Source organism: Tachypleus tridentatus, chromosome 12 (genome assembly GCF_004210375.1).
Source record: "Tachypleus tridentatus isolate NWPU-2018 chromosome 12, ASM421037v1, whole genome shotgun sequence".
Taxonomy (NCBI): domain Eukaryota; kingdom Metazoa; phylum Arthropoda; class Merostomata; order Xiphosura; family Limulidae; genus Tachypleus; species Tachypleus tridentatus.
The window spans coordinates 11,516,777-11,534,583 of NC_134836.1; the positions used below are offsets into that span (position 1 = coordinate 11,516,777).

Below are 17,807 nucleotides of genomic sequence, written 5' to 3' on the forward strand. Positions count from 1 at the left end.
TTATAATCCCTGGCTGTTTAAAAAAAATTAAAAACTATTATACTTGTTTCTTTCCTTTTTATTAGCTACATTTTTGTGCACCAGCAACACTAAGCGTGGGGTACACGTGTATCCGATTCGATTTTATTACTCATCAGCATTTCTACCAACGTACCCTCACATCTAGTTATATGACCAAGATAGCGCATTGTCCGTTCCATACATACATGTACACACTAGTATCCTTTTTGGTACAACAAAGGAATCACAGGAACCTCAGACGGAAAGAGTTTCGTAAAAGAATTAGAGCGATAAGGTTTGTCAGTTTTTCTGTACGCTTGTCTAGAAAAGTCACTTACTTAGATGAAAATTCGTTGAAATAGTGAAATTTTGATTCACCCCTTAAATATGTATATAGTGATTTAGGTGGATTTATAAGCACAATAAGATTAATTTTACTGTGAAATGCTCATTGTTAAGGTTTGGACATTTGAAGGTGGTTTTGGACGTGCAATTTTTAAGGCTGCTGATTTTTCCGTCAAGATAGTTCAATACGTAATGTAGGTCAACTAATATTATAAAGTGTTTTCATACTGCCTTATTTATCACATAGATTTGAGTGTGGAAAACGTAACACTACGAAAATGTTATACACATACTGCAACTACTGAGATGCGGTTAACATGCAACGTTTAATCTCTTCTGAAAAACGCGCCACATACGTTTGGTTTGTTTTAAATTACGTGCATAGCTGCACGAGGGTTATTTCCCTAATTTAGCAGTGTGAGACTAGAGGGAAGAGAGCTAGTCATCACCACCCACCGCCAACTCGTGAGCTACTCTTTTCCCATCGAATAGTGGGATTGACCATCACATTATAATACCCCCACGGTTGAAAGGGCTGGCATGTTTGATGTGACGGGGATTCGAACCCGCGACCCTCGGATTACGAGTCGAGTGCCATAACTACCCGGCCACGTTCAAGAACGTGAATGCTTGCACTTGCAATAAGAATGTTTTGTTTTATAAGCGTGCAAGCTTAATTTGATGATGTTTAGGTTTCAGTTTTGTTTTCCCTGTTAAAGCGAATCTAGAAAACGACCCGAATGATCGTGCTTCACAACATATTTTTAAAATGTGAACTGTGTTAAGAAAATAAATTTTTCTTTAGTACTCGTGATTAACTGAATGGCCAAGATAAGTACAAAGAAAAGCGGAATTTTCAGTCACTTATGTTTACACAAGGCTTCTTCTGGATCAATACGATAAATATTCGATTAAAAATTAAATTCTTTTTTACGACGACGTAATCCTCTCACATTTCTAAATCTACAATGATGGAGCATCAGTTCTACGAAAGCCACACGTTGATCAATACTGACTGACGAAGCTCATTCCACCGCTCAGGTTAATCTCTACTCGCTTGCGGCTTCTTGAATATTAACCATAACGTCACTTGGCTCGTGATGTGCTCGTGTTTTAATGCGGATCTTGGCGTCAGTACAACTTGTAATCAAGATGATTTCGAGGGAAGAAACCCGCCTTTCTTAGGACAAAAAATACTGTCTCAGTCAGTCAAGCAGCATCACATTGTGACAGGCCACTGTGAAAGGATGATGTTTGTTTCTCTACAGTGGTGTCTAATTTAAACGGACAGGCAGACAAATCGACGTCATTTTCAGTATTATAGTCGCATTCTGTTGTGAATCGTTTACGCCACAGTTTAGGAAAGAAAGGCACATGTGAACATCTTTCTTTTCTGTTAAAATTAAGGAATGGTTGACTGGTAATCAGAGAAACGTCATAATAAATGAATATATCACACAACATTAACGTGCAGCCTAGGTATACAGTCAAATAGGCCTAGCAACTTGAAAAGAATTCACAATTTGTTAAGAATTTCGCCAACTGAGCAGACACCCAATAAAATTAATTATTGATAAGAAGCTATTAAACATTCCCATACTCATCATGCTATTCTGCACTCAATGCAAAATTTAGGATTTAGGAAATTTGACCATATGAAAGTCTTTTCTTGTTCCGCTTTATACGTAACTTTATTTGGACACACAACGGTTTATTAGAATATTAAATATATATATACACATTTTATACATGCAATTAATAGACAGCTGCAAATTTCTCCCTTATAGGAAATGGTATATATTTATATATTATACATATAGTTGATATACAACTAAAATGTCTCCCGTTTACTGTATAAAACTGTCAACTAAAAAATTGAAATGACTGAGAACTCCACAGTATTGTAGCTTGCGGTCAGAAACATCACCCAAATTAGAAATGTATTTCCCAGGGTACTTATAGCTCTTTAAACATATTACTGAACGTAAGCGGAGGGGCATCGATTCTCTTATCGACCAGCAAGCACACGATAAGCCCACGTTAGTATAGTCTGAATTATTCTCTAACTGTTCCTTTCTACCGCTAGAGGAATCTTTACGAAGAAAGAACTTAGGTATTTATTATCACTCACGTTGAATCTTGTGATTTTTCCAACAGATAAATAAAATAGTTCAAAATGTTGCAAGAAAGTTGAAAGCTTACAGCTGTGAGCAAGTATAAGTCATTCTATAAATAAGTAGAATTTATATTTATGGGAGTACAAACAAGAATGTTTTTGAATTTCGTGCAAAGCTACTCGAGGGCTATCTGTGCTAGCCGTCCCTGATTTAGCAGTGTAACAGTAGAGGGAAGGCAGCTAGTCATCACCACCCACCGACAACTCTTGGGCTGCTCTTTTACCAACGAATAGTGGGATTGACCGTTACATTATAACGACCCCACGGCTGAAAGGGCGGGCGTGTTTGGTGCGACCAGGATTCGAACCCGCGGATTACGAGTCGAACGCCTTAACACGCTTGGCCATGCCGGGCCCGAACAAGACAGAAGACTCAAAGAATAGAAACCATTAACTGTAATGTGCAGTCTAGGTATACAGTTGAATAGGCGTAGCAACTTGGAAAGAATCCAGAACCTGTTAAGATTTTGCCAACTGAGCAGACAGATACTCAAGAAAATAAATTATTAATAAGAAGTTGTTAAACATTGGCATATTCATCATGTTACTTTGTACAAATTTACACTTTCTATAGCGACGTAAGGTCTTTCTTCAATGAAAACGATATATTATTTTTATTTTTGTTTGCTGTAAGTGCTACCCATTCTTTAATGTCGTAAGATATTACCTTCTTCAATGAAAACTATATAATATTATTCATGGTTTTCGCACTAAATGCTACAATTTTAGTGACGTAAGGTATTATTTTCAATGAAAAGGTTACCTTAGATTCATGTGTTTTTTTTTACACTAAATGCTACACTTTCTCCACTGCAATGAAGAAGTTACTGTAGTTTCATGTTGTTGTTGTTGTTGTTTTTGCATTTTACGTTACATATCCAGCTATAATGAATGTTATAATATTAGAAATTTAACAATGCTAAAATCCTTTCAGCGGTTGATACTTTAAAATTATTTATTTTTAAACAATGCGTACTGTCCTTTGCGAAACGTGGAGTGAAAGAGTGTGTGTGTTTTCTAATTGCAAAGCCACATCGGGCTATCTGCTGAGCCCACAGAGGGGAATCGAATGCCTTATTTTAGCGTTGTAAATCCATAGACTTACCGCTGCACTAGCGGGGGCTGGAGTGAAAAGAACAAACATAAAGAGTTAATATTTATCTTAAACGCCTGTTATAATACCTGATAAAAAGTTAAAACGAATAAAGAAAACAACAGTTTGAAACATTCAGTTCCAAATGAATTGTACCTGAATTCCAACTATGCCTTAACAACAATTGTAACGATCTGTTAATATTGCTTCTGTAATAAAGCGTTAATTTTTGGTCCACATTTTAACCATCGTCTTCACGTCCACGTTTATAATCATTGATATGAAAATAACAGAAAACCTGTTCCTACCTTTCCACTATAAATGGAAAATATATTAATATTTACAAGCTGATCAAACATAAAAAACTATCTTGTGTTAAAAATCAGTTACAATGTGTAATTGTAATAATTCAAAGTGGAAAATAAGGAATTATATTGTAATCGCTTTACATCTGTTATGTTGCAGCCACGGCTCATCAGGTCAGTTGGAATGCCTCCGACAGAGTATTAGTGGAGTTAATTAGTTAAGATACGATTTCATTCCAGCCAAAAGGCTGGCGGATCACTCAAAAGGATTACACCTCCCTCTTCGGCCAGTTCATGTGTTAATACAAAAAAGAAAACTATCTATAGCATGAAAACTGGTAGTGAATATTTCTGTGCGTGTGTTATATTTGTGGTTCGTTATTTTAGTGGTCTTTCTAATCGTACTGTAATGCTAGAGCGTGTGTTGTTTTTCTTGCCGCCGTTGTTATTGATGCGATTATCGAAAACCGATTTTTAGCGATATAAGTTCAGAGTCTTTCCGTTGTACCACTAGTGGGCTTTTTATTTGGATAGACGTAGTATGAATATTTTCATGAACGGGATAATGTCGTGGCAAGGATATAACATAATGGTTTAAAAAAGAATCTCCTTGGTGTTAACATTCCGCAGTAGAGGATCACGAAGATACACTAGAATATGTGGAACAGAATATAACAATGAATTTCATATGGAACACTGATACGATAATGAAGTCCACATGTGACATACATACAATAATAAAGTTCATATGGAACACAGATGCGATAATGAAGTGTATATGGAAAAGAGATACGATAATAAAGTCCTTATGGAACAGAGACACTATAATGAAGTGCATCTAGAACAAAAATATGATAATGAAGTCCATATGGAAGAGAGATACGATACTGAACTCCATATATAACAAAGATACGATAATAAAATCTTTAATTAGATTAAGTACTTGTATTTTGAAAGCGTTCCGAGAGGTGGTAAGGGGGATGTTCCAAAATCTGAAGTCTGCAGTAAGGTGGACAGACGCAGAAGTCGGTACGTTCTGGCTATAATTTTTACAAGACTGAATGAAGACTTTATATGAATACAAGAACACTAAAGTCCCAGAGACTTCCTGACTACCATCGGAGTCGTTAGGAAACCTTTAGTTCAAGAGCTGTCAGATATGCCTTTTAGGTGTTATTGAACAGCTGTATGGGAATGTTCTCGACTAGGATACCAAAGAGCAATTGATAATGACATAATCAAAGTTTATGTACGTTTTACCACAGAGAATTACTTTGGTTTTGATAACATTAAAATTAAGGTGCCAGCGTTAACTCCAAGAAGGCCCTGAAAGCAGTCTGCAAGATTTTTGAAGTGACCATTGTTCTGCAGGAGGAAATGAGAAATGTGCCATAAATGATTCAAGTGTGCCAACAAACACGTTTGAGAGGTCGAAGTGTAAAGGTGAAATTGCAGAAGCTATGAGCAGTGAGCATTACGCAGATCTAAATAAAATATCATCTGTGTGGATCAGGATGGTCATAAATATGATGACTCTTCACCAAACCTTAATGAAAAGATTTTCTTACTGAAAAGAGCATACTGGAGGAAAGAGGAGAAGCACCATTAGTTGAAGCTAATGCATCATCTTAAATGGAACTGAAGTCCAGCTCGAAGAGGAAGTGATAGGAAGAAGCCAGAACTACAACACAGGGTAACACAAATAAACAAGTTCTGAGTGAGATCAAGTATAATAAGAGATATTAGCCAGAATGATATAAATGTGAAACATCTGCTTCAGGAAGTAGAAGTCAGTGTTATCTTGAATTCAGGACTAACATTTAAAGTCATATAAATTATAATTCTGAAATGAAAGGAAAGCACAATGAGATGTCATGAGGAAGATAAAGAATTTGGAACTGAAGATGAACACAGTTGCATATAACCACTTGATCCTAGCCAATAACCAGGGGTGATCAGAGTGATGAAAATAGTATTAAGATAACTTTGCTCTATGATAAAGGTTTCGTTCAGCAATACTTTATCATAGAAGTGTTTCAAGTAACAGTAGAATAGTTATAAAAAATTTATCTTCACACACAAAAAAGGTAGCTCTGCATCTGTATACATCCTAGACCTTCTGGTTTCCATAGGTGATGAAAGGAAACGTGCAAGTTAAGACTAGAGTAGGTTAGGCTGGTGGGCTACGTTTGTAGCTTGAACACTGCCTTAACAGCATAGTTAATATTATCCAGCACAAAGACTATGATATGGATGGATATTTTGAAGGTTAGTTGTAAAGAAATTAAGTATGTCTTCATTTTCGTGATGACGAGAAATCCATTTGAAGTAAAAATGTATCTCAGGACGGCTGGTATAGGTATTAACACTTACTAATAACAGGACGGCTGGTATTAACAGTAATAACAGGACGGCATGTATTAACACTTACTAATAACAGGACAGCTGTTATTAACACTTACTAATAACAGGGCGGCTGTTATTAACACTTACTAATAACAGGGCGGCATGTATTAACACTTACTAATAAAGTAGAGAACAATGTTTCGATATTCTTAGGTCATCTTCAGGTTAACATTTGTCGGAAGTAGAGAGATGGAGTAAGACGGAAGTGTCCAAGTAATTACCACATTCGGGTCATCAACTTTAGGAAAATGTTCAATGCAATTTGTAAGAATAAGTTGTGAGACCAAGTTGAAGAGTGTCACATGTGGGAAGCGAATCAAGATATGTGCATTGACATTCTAAATGTGGACCTCAACAATACGGACAGACTGGGCTGTTGGTATACTGAACAATATAATGAAAGTTGTAGCAAAGGCATGTTTGACACCACAGAGGCTGAAATGAAATAATTCTAGTTGCCACTGCTCAGTGTTGCTGTTTGAAGATGTAAGTACCATACTGGAAAAGACAATTAATAATATCTCTATTGTCAGCCAGAATTCTGATTATGGATCTCAGACCATGGGTGCTATGGATCTTAATACTATGTCATCATGTGTATCAGATCATTGGTGCTGTGGAGAAATTTGATCTGGAAACTCAGAGAGGATTTATTTGGGCCTATCCCTTAAATAACACAAGAAAACGAAGAAGACTTAATTTGTGATATTTGATGCTTTATGGTCAGAGAACCAAGCTTCTCAATAGTAGTTTGACGGTTTCAAATTGTACAAAAAATATAATTGAATTAAGACTTAAATGTCTTAACTAAGATACTATTATGCACTAGTATAAGCTACTAAATGTCAACATGAAAACAATATTTTGTTATCTTCGAATGAAGAAGAAAAACTGAGTATAATCTCGAATACATTTTAGAAGAAAGAAACATTTAAAGCTGAGAGCACGTGATTATATTAATACCAGCAAGCAACGAGAATGGAAAGGTCAAACTAGTGACTAGATTGAGAAACAGAAAGTGGTGTGTCAAGAAAGACCAATTAAGTATCCTCAGCATATTTAGGTGCAGATACTTAAGTGTAGACGGAGCTGAAGTAGCTAGTGAAGGATATTCAAAATCTATAGCACTGATTCGTGAAGTGTTAAGAGCCAGTAGTTAGCGGGAATTTCTTGAAGTCCAAACCAGGATAGAAATAGGATTTTAGAAACTGTGTAAAGAGATGCAGTTTTTAAAGAATGAAACTAAGCCGTTGATTCATAAACTTTTCACTCGTTTAAATCTTATCTTTAGGTCGGACAATTTGTAAACCGTAAACGTTTTAGCTGGTAATGCCAAGAACTGTAAAACTCAATTATCTGCATAGATTGTTTTTACGATGCTGAAATTTTCTGAAGCTCATAACATCGTGAATAAATCGGCTGAAACCAGATTTTTATTTAAGAGATCAATAGCGAAGGAAGTTCATTGAGTTAAAGAACCAAAAGGATTTTGGAGACTTTTCATGTGTAAAAATAGCATACGATGTGTGAAATAACTAAGTAATATGGCTAGTAGTAGAAGTTATAAGAAAACCGTAATCAATATTGTGAGAAATACTGAAGTGATTTCCAGAAAGATGTTGGCAGGATGGGAAATGTCCAAAGTGATAGCGATATCACACGAATGACAATCATGTATGTAAAAATGTGTTCAAAATAATAAGCAAATACATCGGCCTTTTCTAATAAAAAATTAGAGGCGACATAATTAACAAGATTGAGAAACTAAAGAGATCGCGAATTTAAACTGAGTTTAGTAACAGGGAAAGTGAGAAACATTACACAATTATGTATGTCTTCTACGCCATTGTATAATCTTTACTGTAACAATAAAAGTATGAGCACTTTATTGAAGACACCAGTTTTGTTTAAGAACAAAAGGATTTTTGGTTTTTGAATTTTACGCAAAGCTAGTCATCCGTAATTCCGCAGTGAAAGATTATAGGGAAGACTGCTAGCCATCATTACCAACTGCCAACTCTTGGGCGACTCTTTTACTAACAAATAGTGAGATTGACCGTCATATTATAGCGCTAGAATGGCTGAAAGAGTTAGCATGTTTGGTGGGACGAACATTCGAACCCGCAACCCTTCGATTTCGAGTCGAGCGCCCAAAACACCTTGCTATGTCAGACCCAAGATTCTTGGTATTCTAAAATTATTGAAATAAACCATAAGATCAGTGGAATATCCTCACATGGTAAAGGATGTCTGTGTGGATGATAACGAACAGTTAGAATACAACTGAGAACTAGCTCAATAAATTAAATATGCAATAATAAGCTAAATGATCAGTATTATCCAAAGTAAAGGGGTTGAAATCAGTCTTCAAGCGCATTACGAACATAACAATGAGAAGAAGACAAATCAGGTTTACGAAAATTCAGAAATGTTTTAGGAGGATGTTGTTATGATTTAAAGGTTCTTGGAGCAAGCTAAAGATGGTTGGGAAGATGGCCATCATATGTTAAAGGTTATGGCAGCAACCTAAAAATGCATTTGAAGATGGCTGTCATATGTTAAAGGTTATGACAGCAAGCTAAAGATGGATGGGGAAGATGGTTGTTGTGCTTTAAAGGTTCTGGTAGCAGACTGAAGATGGTTTTCATGATTAAAAGGATCCGGAAGCAAGCTAAAATCAATTTAAAGATGGTTGTCATATGTTAATAGTTCTGGTAATAAAATAAAGATGGACGGGAAGACTGTTGTCTGTGTTAAAGGCTCCAGCAGGAAGGTAAAGATCGATAAAAAGATGGTTATCATATGTTAAAGGTTATAGTAGTAAGCTAAAGATGGATTGGAAGATGGTGGTGTGTGGTTTTGACTATCTACCTTCCTTCTAGTCTTTCACTGCTAAATTAGGGAAGCTCTCGCAGATAGCCTTCGTGCAGCTATGCGCGAAATTCAGACCAAACCAGTTATAAGAGAGTATAAACATACGATACAGAAGAAATGGTTATTTGGCTGAGATACACCATTCTTCCGCTTTGACTTTGTTGTCGTCGAGGAAAGTAATACTCATCTAATTGTAAATATTGTAAAATGTGTAATAGTTAATATTGACAGTCATACCATTACATTTAGGGGTATCTACTGTATATCCAGAAAAAATGGATAAGTTCAGTAATATTTAATGTTCATACTGGGGAGTAAGAAAGAAAAAAAAAAAAGACGTGATATTAGTTCGGTGTCTATAGACTACGACTTCAAATGTATAGACGGAAAGCCAACAACCGGAGACGGCTTCACGATGCGTATTCTAATATCAGGTAAACGAGATGCAATTCTAGAATAAGAAAGTAGATATACAGATGAATCAACAGGCATAGAATGACAATCGATAACAAATGGAATTATTACAAGAGTATTAGCGTTTTCTGCTGGGCTGGAATGTTTTGAGTTAGGTTTCATTTTCACGAAGTAGTTTGGTGTTCCAATAGACTCAACCAATCCATGTTAAGCTACTACAGAAGACAGATGGTGCTTCGTCCTAATAATACCATAAAACAGTTCATAACGCGCTTTAAAGGTTAATACAAAAGAATGGAATAAGGATTTAATTACTGAAGAAAACTGCAAAAACTAAAACTGATATCACTAAAATACAGCAACTAATTCTCACTGTATAACCTGTTCAGTTCAATTAAAAGTTCCTCTCTCCTTTATGTCAAATCCATAGAACAAGATTAGGCTTCACATACTTTTGGGTAGTTCCATCCCTACTCACCGTATTTAATCCTGTCCATAGGTAACATACGACGTCATTTTCTTGAATACTTGTTACATAACTTACTAAAAAGAGGAAATATGTAACTCATATGAATATAATTGAGTGAGGTAATAATATTAGTTTTCGTAGTTTTACATCTGTGTGATTATTTAGTTTCCTTCCGTTTGGATAATGTTACCTTGTGAAACGTTAATGTTGTGATTAATTTCTTTCCGTTTTGGTTATGGTAGCCTGAAAAAGCTGCACTTTTTTGTAACTTTTTAAACAGTTTCCTTCAAAGTGTATATAATACAATGCTTACGTATCACATCGAGTCTCCATAATGTACATCATCATAATTAACAATTTGAAGATCGTAACTGGAAAAAAGTAAAACTCTTAGTTGTATTGTATATTAATAAGTAGCTCTATAAAACCTAGCTACTATTGTAGATTAACAAATAACTCTATAATACCTAAGTGCTATTGTAGATTAACAAGAAACATTTTAAATCCAGGCTACTATTGTATCTTAACAAGTACCTTTAGAAAACCAAACTACTCTTGTATATTAATAAGTAGCTCTATAAAAACTATCTACTATTTCAGGTTTTATAAAACTGTTATTCTAAAATAACTAGCAGCTCAAGATCTATAAAATCTAACTTTTATTTAACAGTAACCAGTTCTTCAAGATTTATAAATCCTGTTATTGTACAGTAACTAGTAGCTCAGGTTTATAAAACCCGACTTTTATTCTACAGTAACTAGTAGCTCTAAATTTATAAAACCTAACTTATTCTAAAGTAACTAGTAGCTTTAAATTTATAAAACCTAACTGTTATTCTTCAGTAACTAGTAGCTCCAGATTTATAATACCTAACCGTTATTGTACAGTAACTACTACTAGTATTCTGTTACGAAAACGTAAACTAGTTTTTGTTTATAAAGATTTTTACTTTTGTTTCCCTATTGATGTAAAAGCTCACATTGAGTCTTCCACGGCATGCAGAAGATAGCTCGATTTTCATGTATGATTAAACTTGTTTTATTCTTTAAAATATTACGAAACGATATTATGTCTATATCTTCCGTGTATATTTATGTCCATACTGTATTTTAACATCGATTTCTGGAACGAAAGAATTCGTATTTAATGGCTCTAATTTAGCATGACCACCTAGGAAAATATATCAGTTTATTGCACACGTAAGTGGAGTTGATAAAAATGGAGTGGGCAGTTTAGCGTACTTGGGCTAAGTGATGGATAATCGGAGTACAGTGTATGTATTTTTATTTTATTTACTCCCTAAAGGACTGTAACAAGAAAGATCTTATCATGAATGGCCGCCTCTGTTTCTTTCGAATAATAGACCATTATGTAGCTTTGTACTTGACTAAAATCAAACAAACGAAAACTCTATGGTAGGATCTATTAATCAGAATTAAGAGTTTTTGAAGACTAAGGATTTAATTATAATAAGTTATTTGTGGGTTATACGTAGTTGTGGGTTATACATTCTGCAGAAAATAAGTCTGTAATGCATATGCACCCACACATTTTCCAGTAAAGGTATTCTTATAATGATACATTTTCCCTTCATCTACTGCAAACTGAACTTATGATTATCAAGATATAAAGCTACCAATTATTCAGGAATGTTGCTTAAAATTAAGTTTCAGGCTGCAGTTTGTTTTATATTGAGTAGTTGCAGTCTAGAATGATGTTTCAGTCTATAAAGGTGTTTTATAATGACAAGTTTTAATCTGTAAAGATCTTTAATAGTATTAAGTTCAATCTATAAAGATCTTTTATAATGACATGTTTCAACCTACGAAGGTTTTATATAATGACAAGTTTGAATCTGTAAAGGTATTTTATTATGACGAGGTTAAATATATAAAGGATTTAATAGTCACAACTTTCAATCTATGATGTTTTATAAGGACGATTTTAAATCTATAAAGGTTTTTTTATAATGACAAGATGTGATATAACGAAAAGCTTTACTCTATGAATGTGTTATGTAATGACAAATTTTAATCCATAAAGACGTTTTATAACAACGAACTTGAATCCGTAAAGATCTTTTGTCATACGATACTGGTTATATATTTGTATAAGGGTTGTAGTTTTGTTTCATCCTATAACATTAATTGTTTCTATAAAACTATAATGGTAGTTATTTCTGCAAAACTATAACATTATTTTTCTATAAAGCTTTAATTGTTTTTATTACATTATAACATTAATAGTTTCTGTAAAACTATAACATTAAATGTACTCTCTTTGATCGATGAGACTGTGAAAGTGTGCATGTTAACACGTTTTAACATAGTGTCATCCATTATTTAGGGCAATGTGTTGTGTATTTATGTTTCGTTCCTAATCTTATGATGATGAGTTATTGCCGTTGTTATTCCGTTTGTTAATAGTAACATGTTAATATGCAGACGTTAATAGAGATACTTCTGTTTATTGTTAAACACAAATTACATAATGAGTTAACTGTGCTCTGCCCACTAAGGGGTATTGAAATGCGGTTTTAAGTGTATTTTGTTTTTAGACGTACTGTTCAGCAACCATGGAGTTAATACAGACATTATCAATTATAAAAATTATGAAGATAGTGCCACCCAGAGGCACAGAGGTATGTCAGCGGACGTTTGATAATATAAACCGTGTTCCGATATCTGTGGTGGGCAGAGCATAAGCAGCCCATTGTCTAACTTTGTGCTTAACTTCAAACAAACTGACTAAAGATGGTAAAATATGTTTCCAGTGGAGTTACAGTGAATTATTTAAAGGGTTTGTTCTAATTTTTAAGCCCTATTGTATTGAACAATTATTAAATTGAAATTTAATTTAGTGTAAAATGTTATTGAAGCTAGATGTACCTGCTTGTGGGTTTGTGACTTCGATGGATACAGAAACCTTAATGACGTAAGTGACCCACAAATAGTGTCACTAGTACTACTAATCCCACTAACTACTGAGTCCCACAAATAATATCATTAGAGTTATTAATACGATTAACTACTGAGACCCACAAATAGTTTCAGTAGTGGTATTACTACCAGTGACTACTGAGACCCACAAAAAGTGTCATTAGTGCTATTAAAACCATTAACTACTGAGACCCACAAATAGTGTCAAAAGTGCTATTAATCCGATTAACTACCGAGACCCGCAAATAGTGTCAGTAGTGATATTACTACCATTAACTACTGAGACCCACAAATAGTGTCAGTAGTGGTATTAACTCCAATAACTACTGTTGTTGTTGTTTTCTGTTTATGTTTATAAAAAAAAAAGTATTTTGTGACACTTTACGCTGTATGCTGCTTCCCAAAAACATAACACTTCTTCATTTGATGCAATATTTCGTATGAACCCAGATATTCAACATAGATTTAACTTTATGATAAATTATATGTCTTCAGTGACATCGAACCTGTTTTTAAACTTATAACAGAAAAGCAATCGAAATTCTTTGTGAATGTATAATCCATTTCAGCTAAACTTCTACATAAAGAACTACAAATTTCACCTGTTCCATTCTTTGAAAGTCTTTACCCCCCTGTCGTCTGGCTGAATGGTTTAACTGCAACTTTAGCTGTAAACTGTTTTTAAACTCTGGATGTTTACACACTCTTTTCCATCCCTGGATAGGAGAGTTTCACAGATATACACAAGTCTGTAGCTTTGGACAGAAGAGTTTTGCAGACAACCTGTCATGCAGGTCAAGATAGTACAATTTCAAAAGTTTCAAGTGCTATCATACAACACTGATTCGGATACCTTTACACAACACTGTTTGAGCTGTTATATAGCATTGCATCAAGTATCGTAATAAAACGCTGATATTCTAGTAAGTAAATATTAATATAAAAGAACGTGGAGTTTGTTTTAAAGTTGAGTCTCTACAAATAACAAAGACAACTTTGTTGTGGTGACAGCGACACTTAATTTCCTCTAAAGTTACTAATTTTCTGTTAATTTATTGAGATAATGTTTGTGGTTCAAACACACACATGTACAAATTGGAATGTTTAGTGCACGACTGCATGTTTGTTTGCAGTTAAGTGCAAAGTTACACAGCAGACAAACTTTGCTGCACCCACCATGAGTATCGAAACCAGGTTTTTAGCGTATATGCATTCAGAGTTGCCGCTGTGCTACTGGGGGACTGGTTGTACTTTTATTAATAAAAATAAAAACAATATACATTTGTTTCACAACAGAATAAGGCACCTTTACTGTAAAAACAAAGAAAGAAAGAAAGACGAAGTTTGGGAGTAGATAAAAAATAAATAATTTTGAAAGACACATTTCATTAACCTGTTGCGTAAAATAAATATCAATTCAGGGAATTGTGGGATACAAATATGTCAACATTCCCTTTCTGAGTGAGATAGATTTTTGAAGCTAGATTTAGAGTTCCTGTTTGACGGAACATTTCACAGAACAAGTTATTGTTTTGTGAAGGGAGTGTTGGAAGTGAAGAGGGATAAAAGAATTGAAAACCAATGTAGAAATAATAGTATTAATCCGAAAACATCATTCTACTAACTTTAATAGAAATAATAGTATTAATCCGAAAACATCATTCTAACGACCACGGACTTCACATATTGACTTTTAAGACACTACACCACTACGTGTATTTATAAGACATAGTTTAGAAAAGAAAGCCATGTGGAAAGATAACTTTTATGTTGACATCAGTTTAGCCCTTAAACGGCGGCCAACATTAGTTGATGCTGCTATCTACAACATTCCTGCTATTTAAGGGTTAGAGAATAAATTCTCGCCTATCTGTAAAAGTTTGTTTGTTTTTGAATTTTGCGCTAAGCTACTCAAGGGCTATCTGTGCTAGCCGTCCCTGATTTAGCAGTGTGAGACAAGAGGGAAGGCATCTAGGCATCACCACCCACTGCCAACTCTTGGGCTACTCTTTAACCAACGAAAGGCTGAAAGGGCGAACATCTTTGGTGCGACAGGGATTCGAACCCGCGACCCTCAGATTACGAGTCGAACTTTTTTTTGCAACTTGTTAATGAATTAAAATACTTCTTGCATTATGTTAGTTAAACAGTTTATACAGCTATGAGTTCTCTACGCAACATTCTGATTATTTGGGAATCCTCTTAATATCAGTAAAAATTTGTCATCTTTCTATCAGTTATTATTGTAAGGAGTAATTTTGTTTTGTTTTATCTTTTTCACCCAAGAGCCACACAATATACTTAATTATGCCATTTCCATTAGAGGTATCGAACTTCCAAAGTTATCTTTTAAAGAATACGAAATAAGATAGGTGTTTGTTTACAACAGTGGGTGTTGTCTGTAAATATTTTTTCTTGATTCGTAACAAAAGTTGTTGGTATAATTACAAATCGTTTCACATCGTCACGTTCAACTACATAACGCCTGAGAACGGCTGTTAGATTCTTCGCTGTTTTGTCATTCAGTGTGAAATCATATCGTAAAAGGTCGCTAGAGGAAGATAAGGCAAGACTATCTTATGAACGGCAATAATTTCCGGTGTTTCTCTTTTGATGAAGTTATTTGATGTATACCAGCGATCATTACAGCACAAAAATCAGAATATTCTGTTCTGATATCATATTTTTTTACAGAGAAAATATTGTGTTTCTTTTGGTTCACTATTGTTTTCTAGCTGTAAGATGAACTAATAATGAACTAATAATAAACTATTAATGTATTTTTCTAGGTTTAATTATTTATACATCGATTTTTTTTTCAGGGTGAAATACTGGGCTCTCAAAATTGAACAGGATATTAGAGAAGGGATTGCCCAATCAACATGCTTCAAAGATATACAGGATGTAAGAAATAATCGTTAAAATATCTGTCTGTATCACCTAGGCTTTATAATATTATCCTATCCTTTATTGAGTGTTATAAATATTACCTTATCCTTTTAATATTGTCTTACCCGAAAAAAGCAACATAAATATAACACTAATTTTTAATATCATCCTGTCCTTTAATGGAGTGCTATAAATAGAACCTTATATGTTTAACATATTTTATCCTATTAAAATATTTTAGAAAAATAGCTTTACCCTGATCATAAGTGTTCGTGTATCTTGCAATATAAGTGTTTTCATGACATCTAACTTTCTTCGTTGGGCACGTAATGGTTTATTATCTTGAAAAGTGAACATTTCTCTCAATATTTAAAGCAAATTTAACTATTAAATCTTTATGTTTCATTTATTACTTCCTTAAGTTAGAAATTTAAATATTAAATCTTTATTTTTCATTTATTACTCCCTTAAGTTACAAAAGCTTCATTTCTTGTAATAATACTTCCCTCTAAATTTTTATTTTGTCCAATTAGATCTTCTGTCTTGATTTAATTGGTAACAAACTTAAAAAGTAACATTCATAATCTGTAAACTGGAATTTCATCTTTTTCCCATATGATCGTAAAACGCATTACTTTTTTCGCATTGAATGACAGTTATCTTCGATTAGAGATTAATGTTGATCTGTTTGATTTTTCATACATCTATGTGAAAGAGTAATATAACTACATACGAGCTTCCGACCTGATGCTATTTCATCCCATCATGACTCTCCACTTGAACCTATTTCAACCCAATATGACTCTGAACTTGAAGTTATTTTAACCCAAGTTGACTCTATCTGCACTTGAAGTTAATTATTTGTGTCAATAATACAAGCGAAGCTGCAAAAAAGCTGTCATTGTTATCTGTCCTAATTCTGAACTGATAGGCTGAAAGGAAATCAAATAGTCAATAACACTTACAGCTAACTGTTAGGCTAATCTAATCGAAAGTATTATTTCATCGTCATGGACATGGAGCATACTTTTGTGACAGGACCTATGGACCGTCGGATTCATAGTCCGGCAGTCTTAACTCTAGGCCACTACGTTTCCCCACTTGGTACTATCTCAGGCCAACAAAACGAATATCATATTGAAGTTATTGTGACACAATGTTATTAGATCTTCGTAAACCAGTATTATCTATACTTTCAGAAGTCTAAACTTTGTGTGTGTGTATTCTTTTGTACTAAAGTCTGGAACACGAGTTCCCAACCTGGGATCCCCATTGACCGAAAGTGTCAGTGGGAAGAGGAGGTGTAGCAACAAAAATAATCAATACCGTTAATATATTCAATATTTATATATTGAATAAGTTGTGTGACACAATCAGGATGTGATATTTTCTGGGAGTCCTTGTGATGTGAAATTTTGGGAACCCATCATCTACTGAATACTGGGCCAGGATGTGATGTAACGAGTATCATACTCCTAAATTGTGTCAGATCTTCAGTTCGCCGGGAGCACTGTCTAATAGACCTGGAAGTTGTGTGTAACAAGTTAGGAATTTCATGAAACGAATATCATATTCCTCAATTGTGTCATATCTTTAGTTCCTCTCGAGCACTGTCTAGTAGGCCTGAAAGTTGAAAATTTGATGTGACGAATCTTTATTCTTAAATATCGTATCTATGCAACAGTTAACCGAAACGATTAGGAAAATAGGTTAATTTCTTTTCTCATACCCTAGTTTGCTCGCAAAGGCTCGAAATTAGAGGCGTGTAATAACAGTGGCGGTAATAAAGATAAGGGTAAGTAAGACAACGAAAAAGAAGAAGAAAAGACAATGTGGAAAAAAGTAACTGAAAAAACAAGAAAAACAATGGGAAAAGTTAATTGAAAAAAAGACAAA

At 34.3% G+C, this 17,807-nt stretch overlaps 1 protein-coding gene across 1 annotated transcript in view; it reads left to right on the forward strand.

Annotated features, from left to right (window-relative positions):
- The window catches only part of LOC143234943 (voltage-dependent calcium channel subunit alpha-2/delta-3-like), a 116,941-nt gene that overhangs the window by 18,798 nt on the left and 80,336 nt on the right, over positions 1-17,807 (forward strand). The window contains exon 2 of the mRNA XM_076472640.1: positions 15,845-15,926. Within this exon, the coding sequence (XP_076328755.1) occupies positions 15,845-15,926 (82 nt within the window). The remainder of the gene's footprint in view (positions 1-15,844; positions 15,927-17,807) is intronic.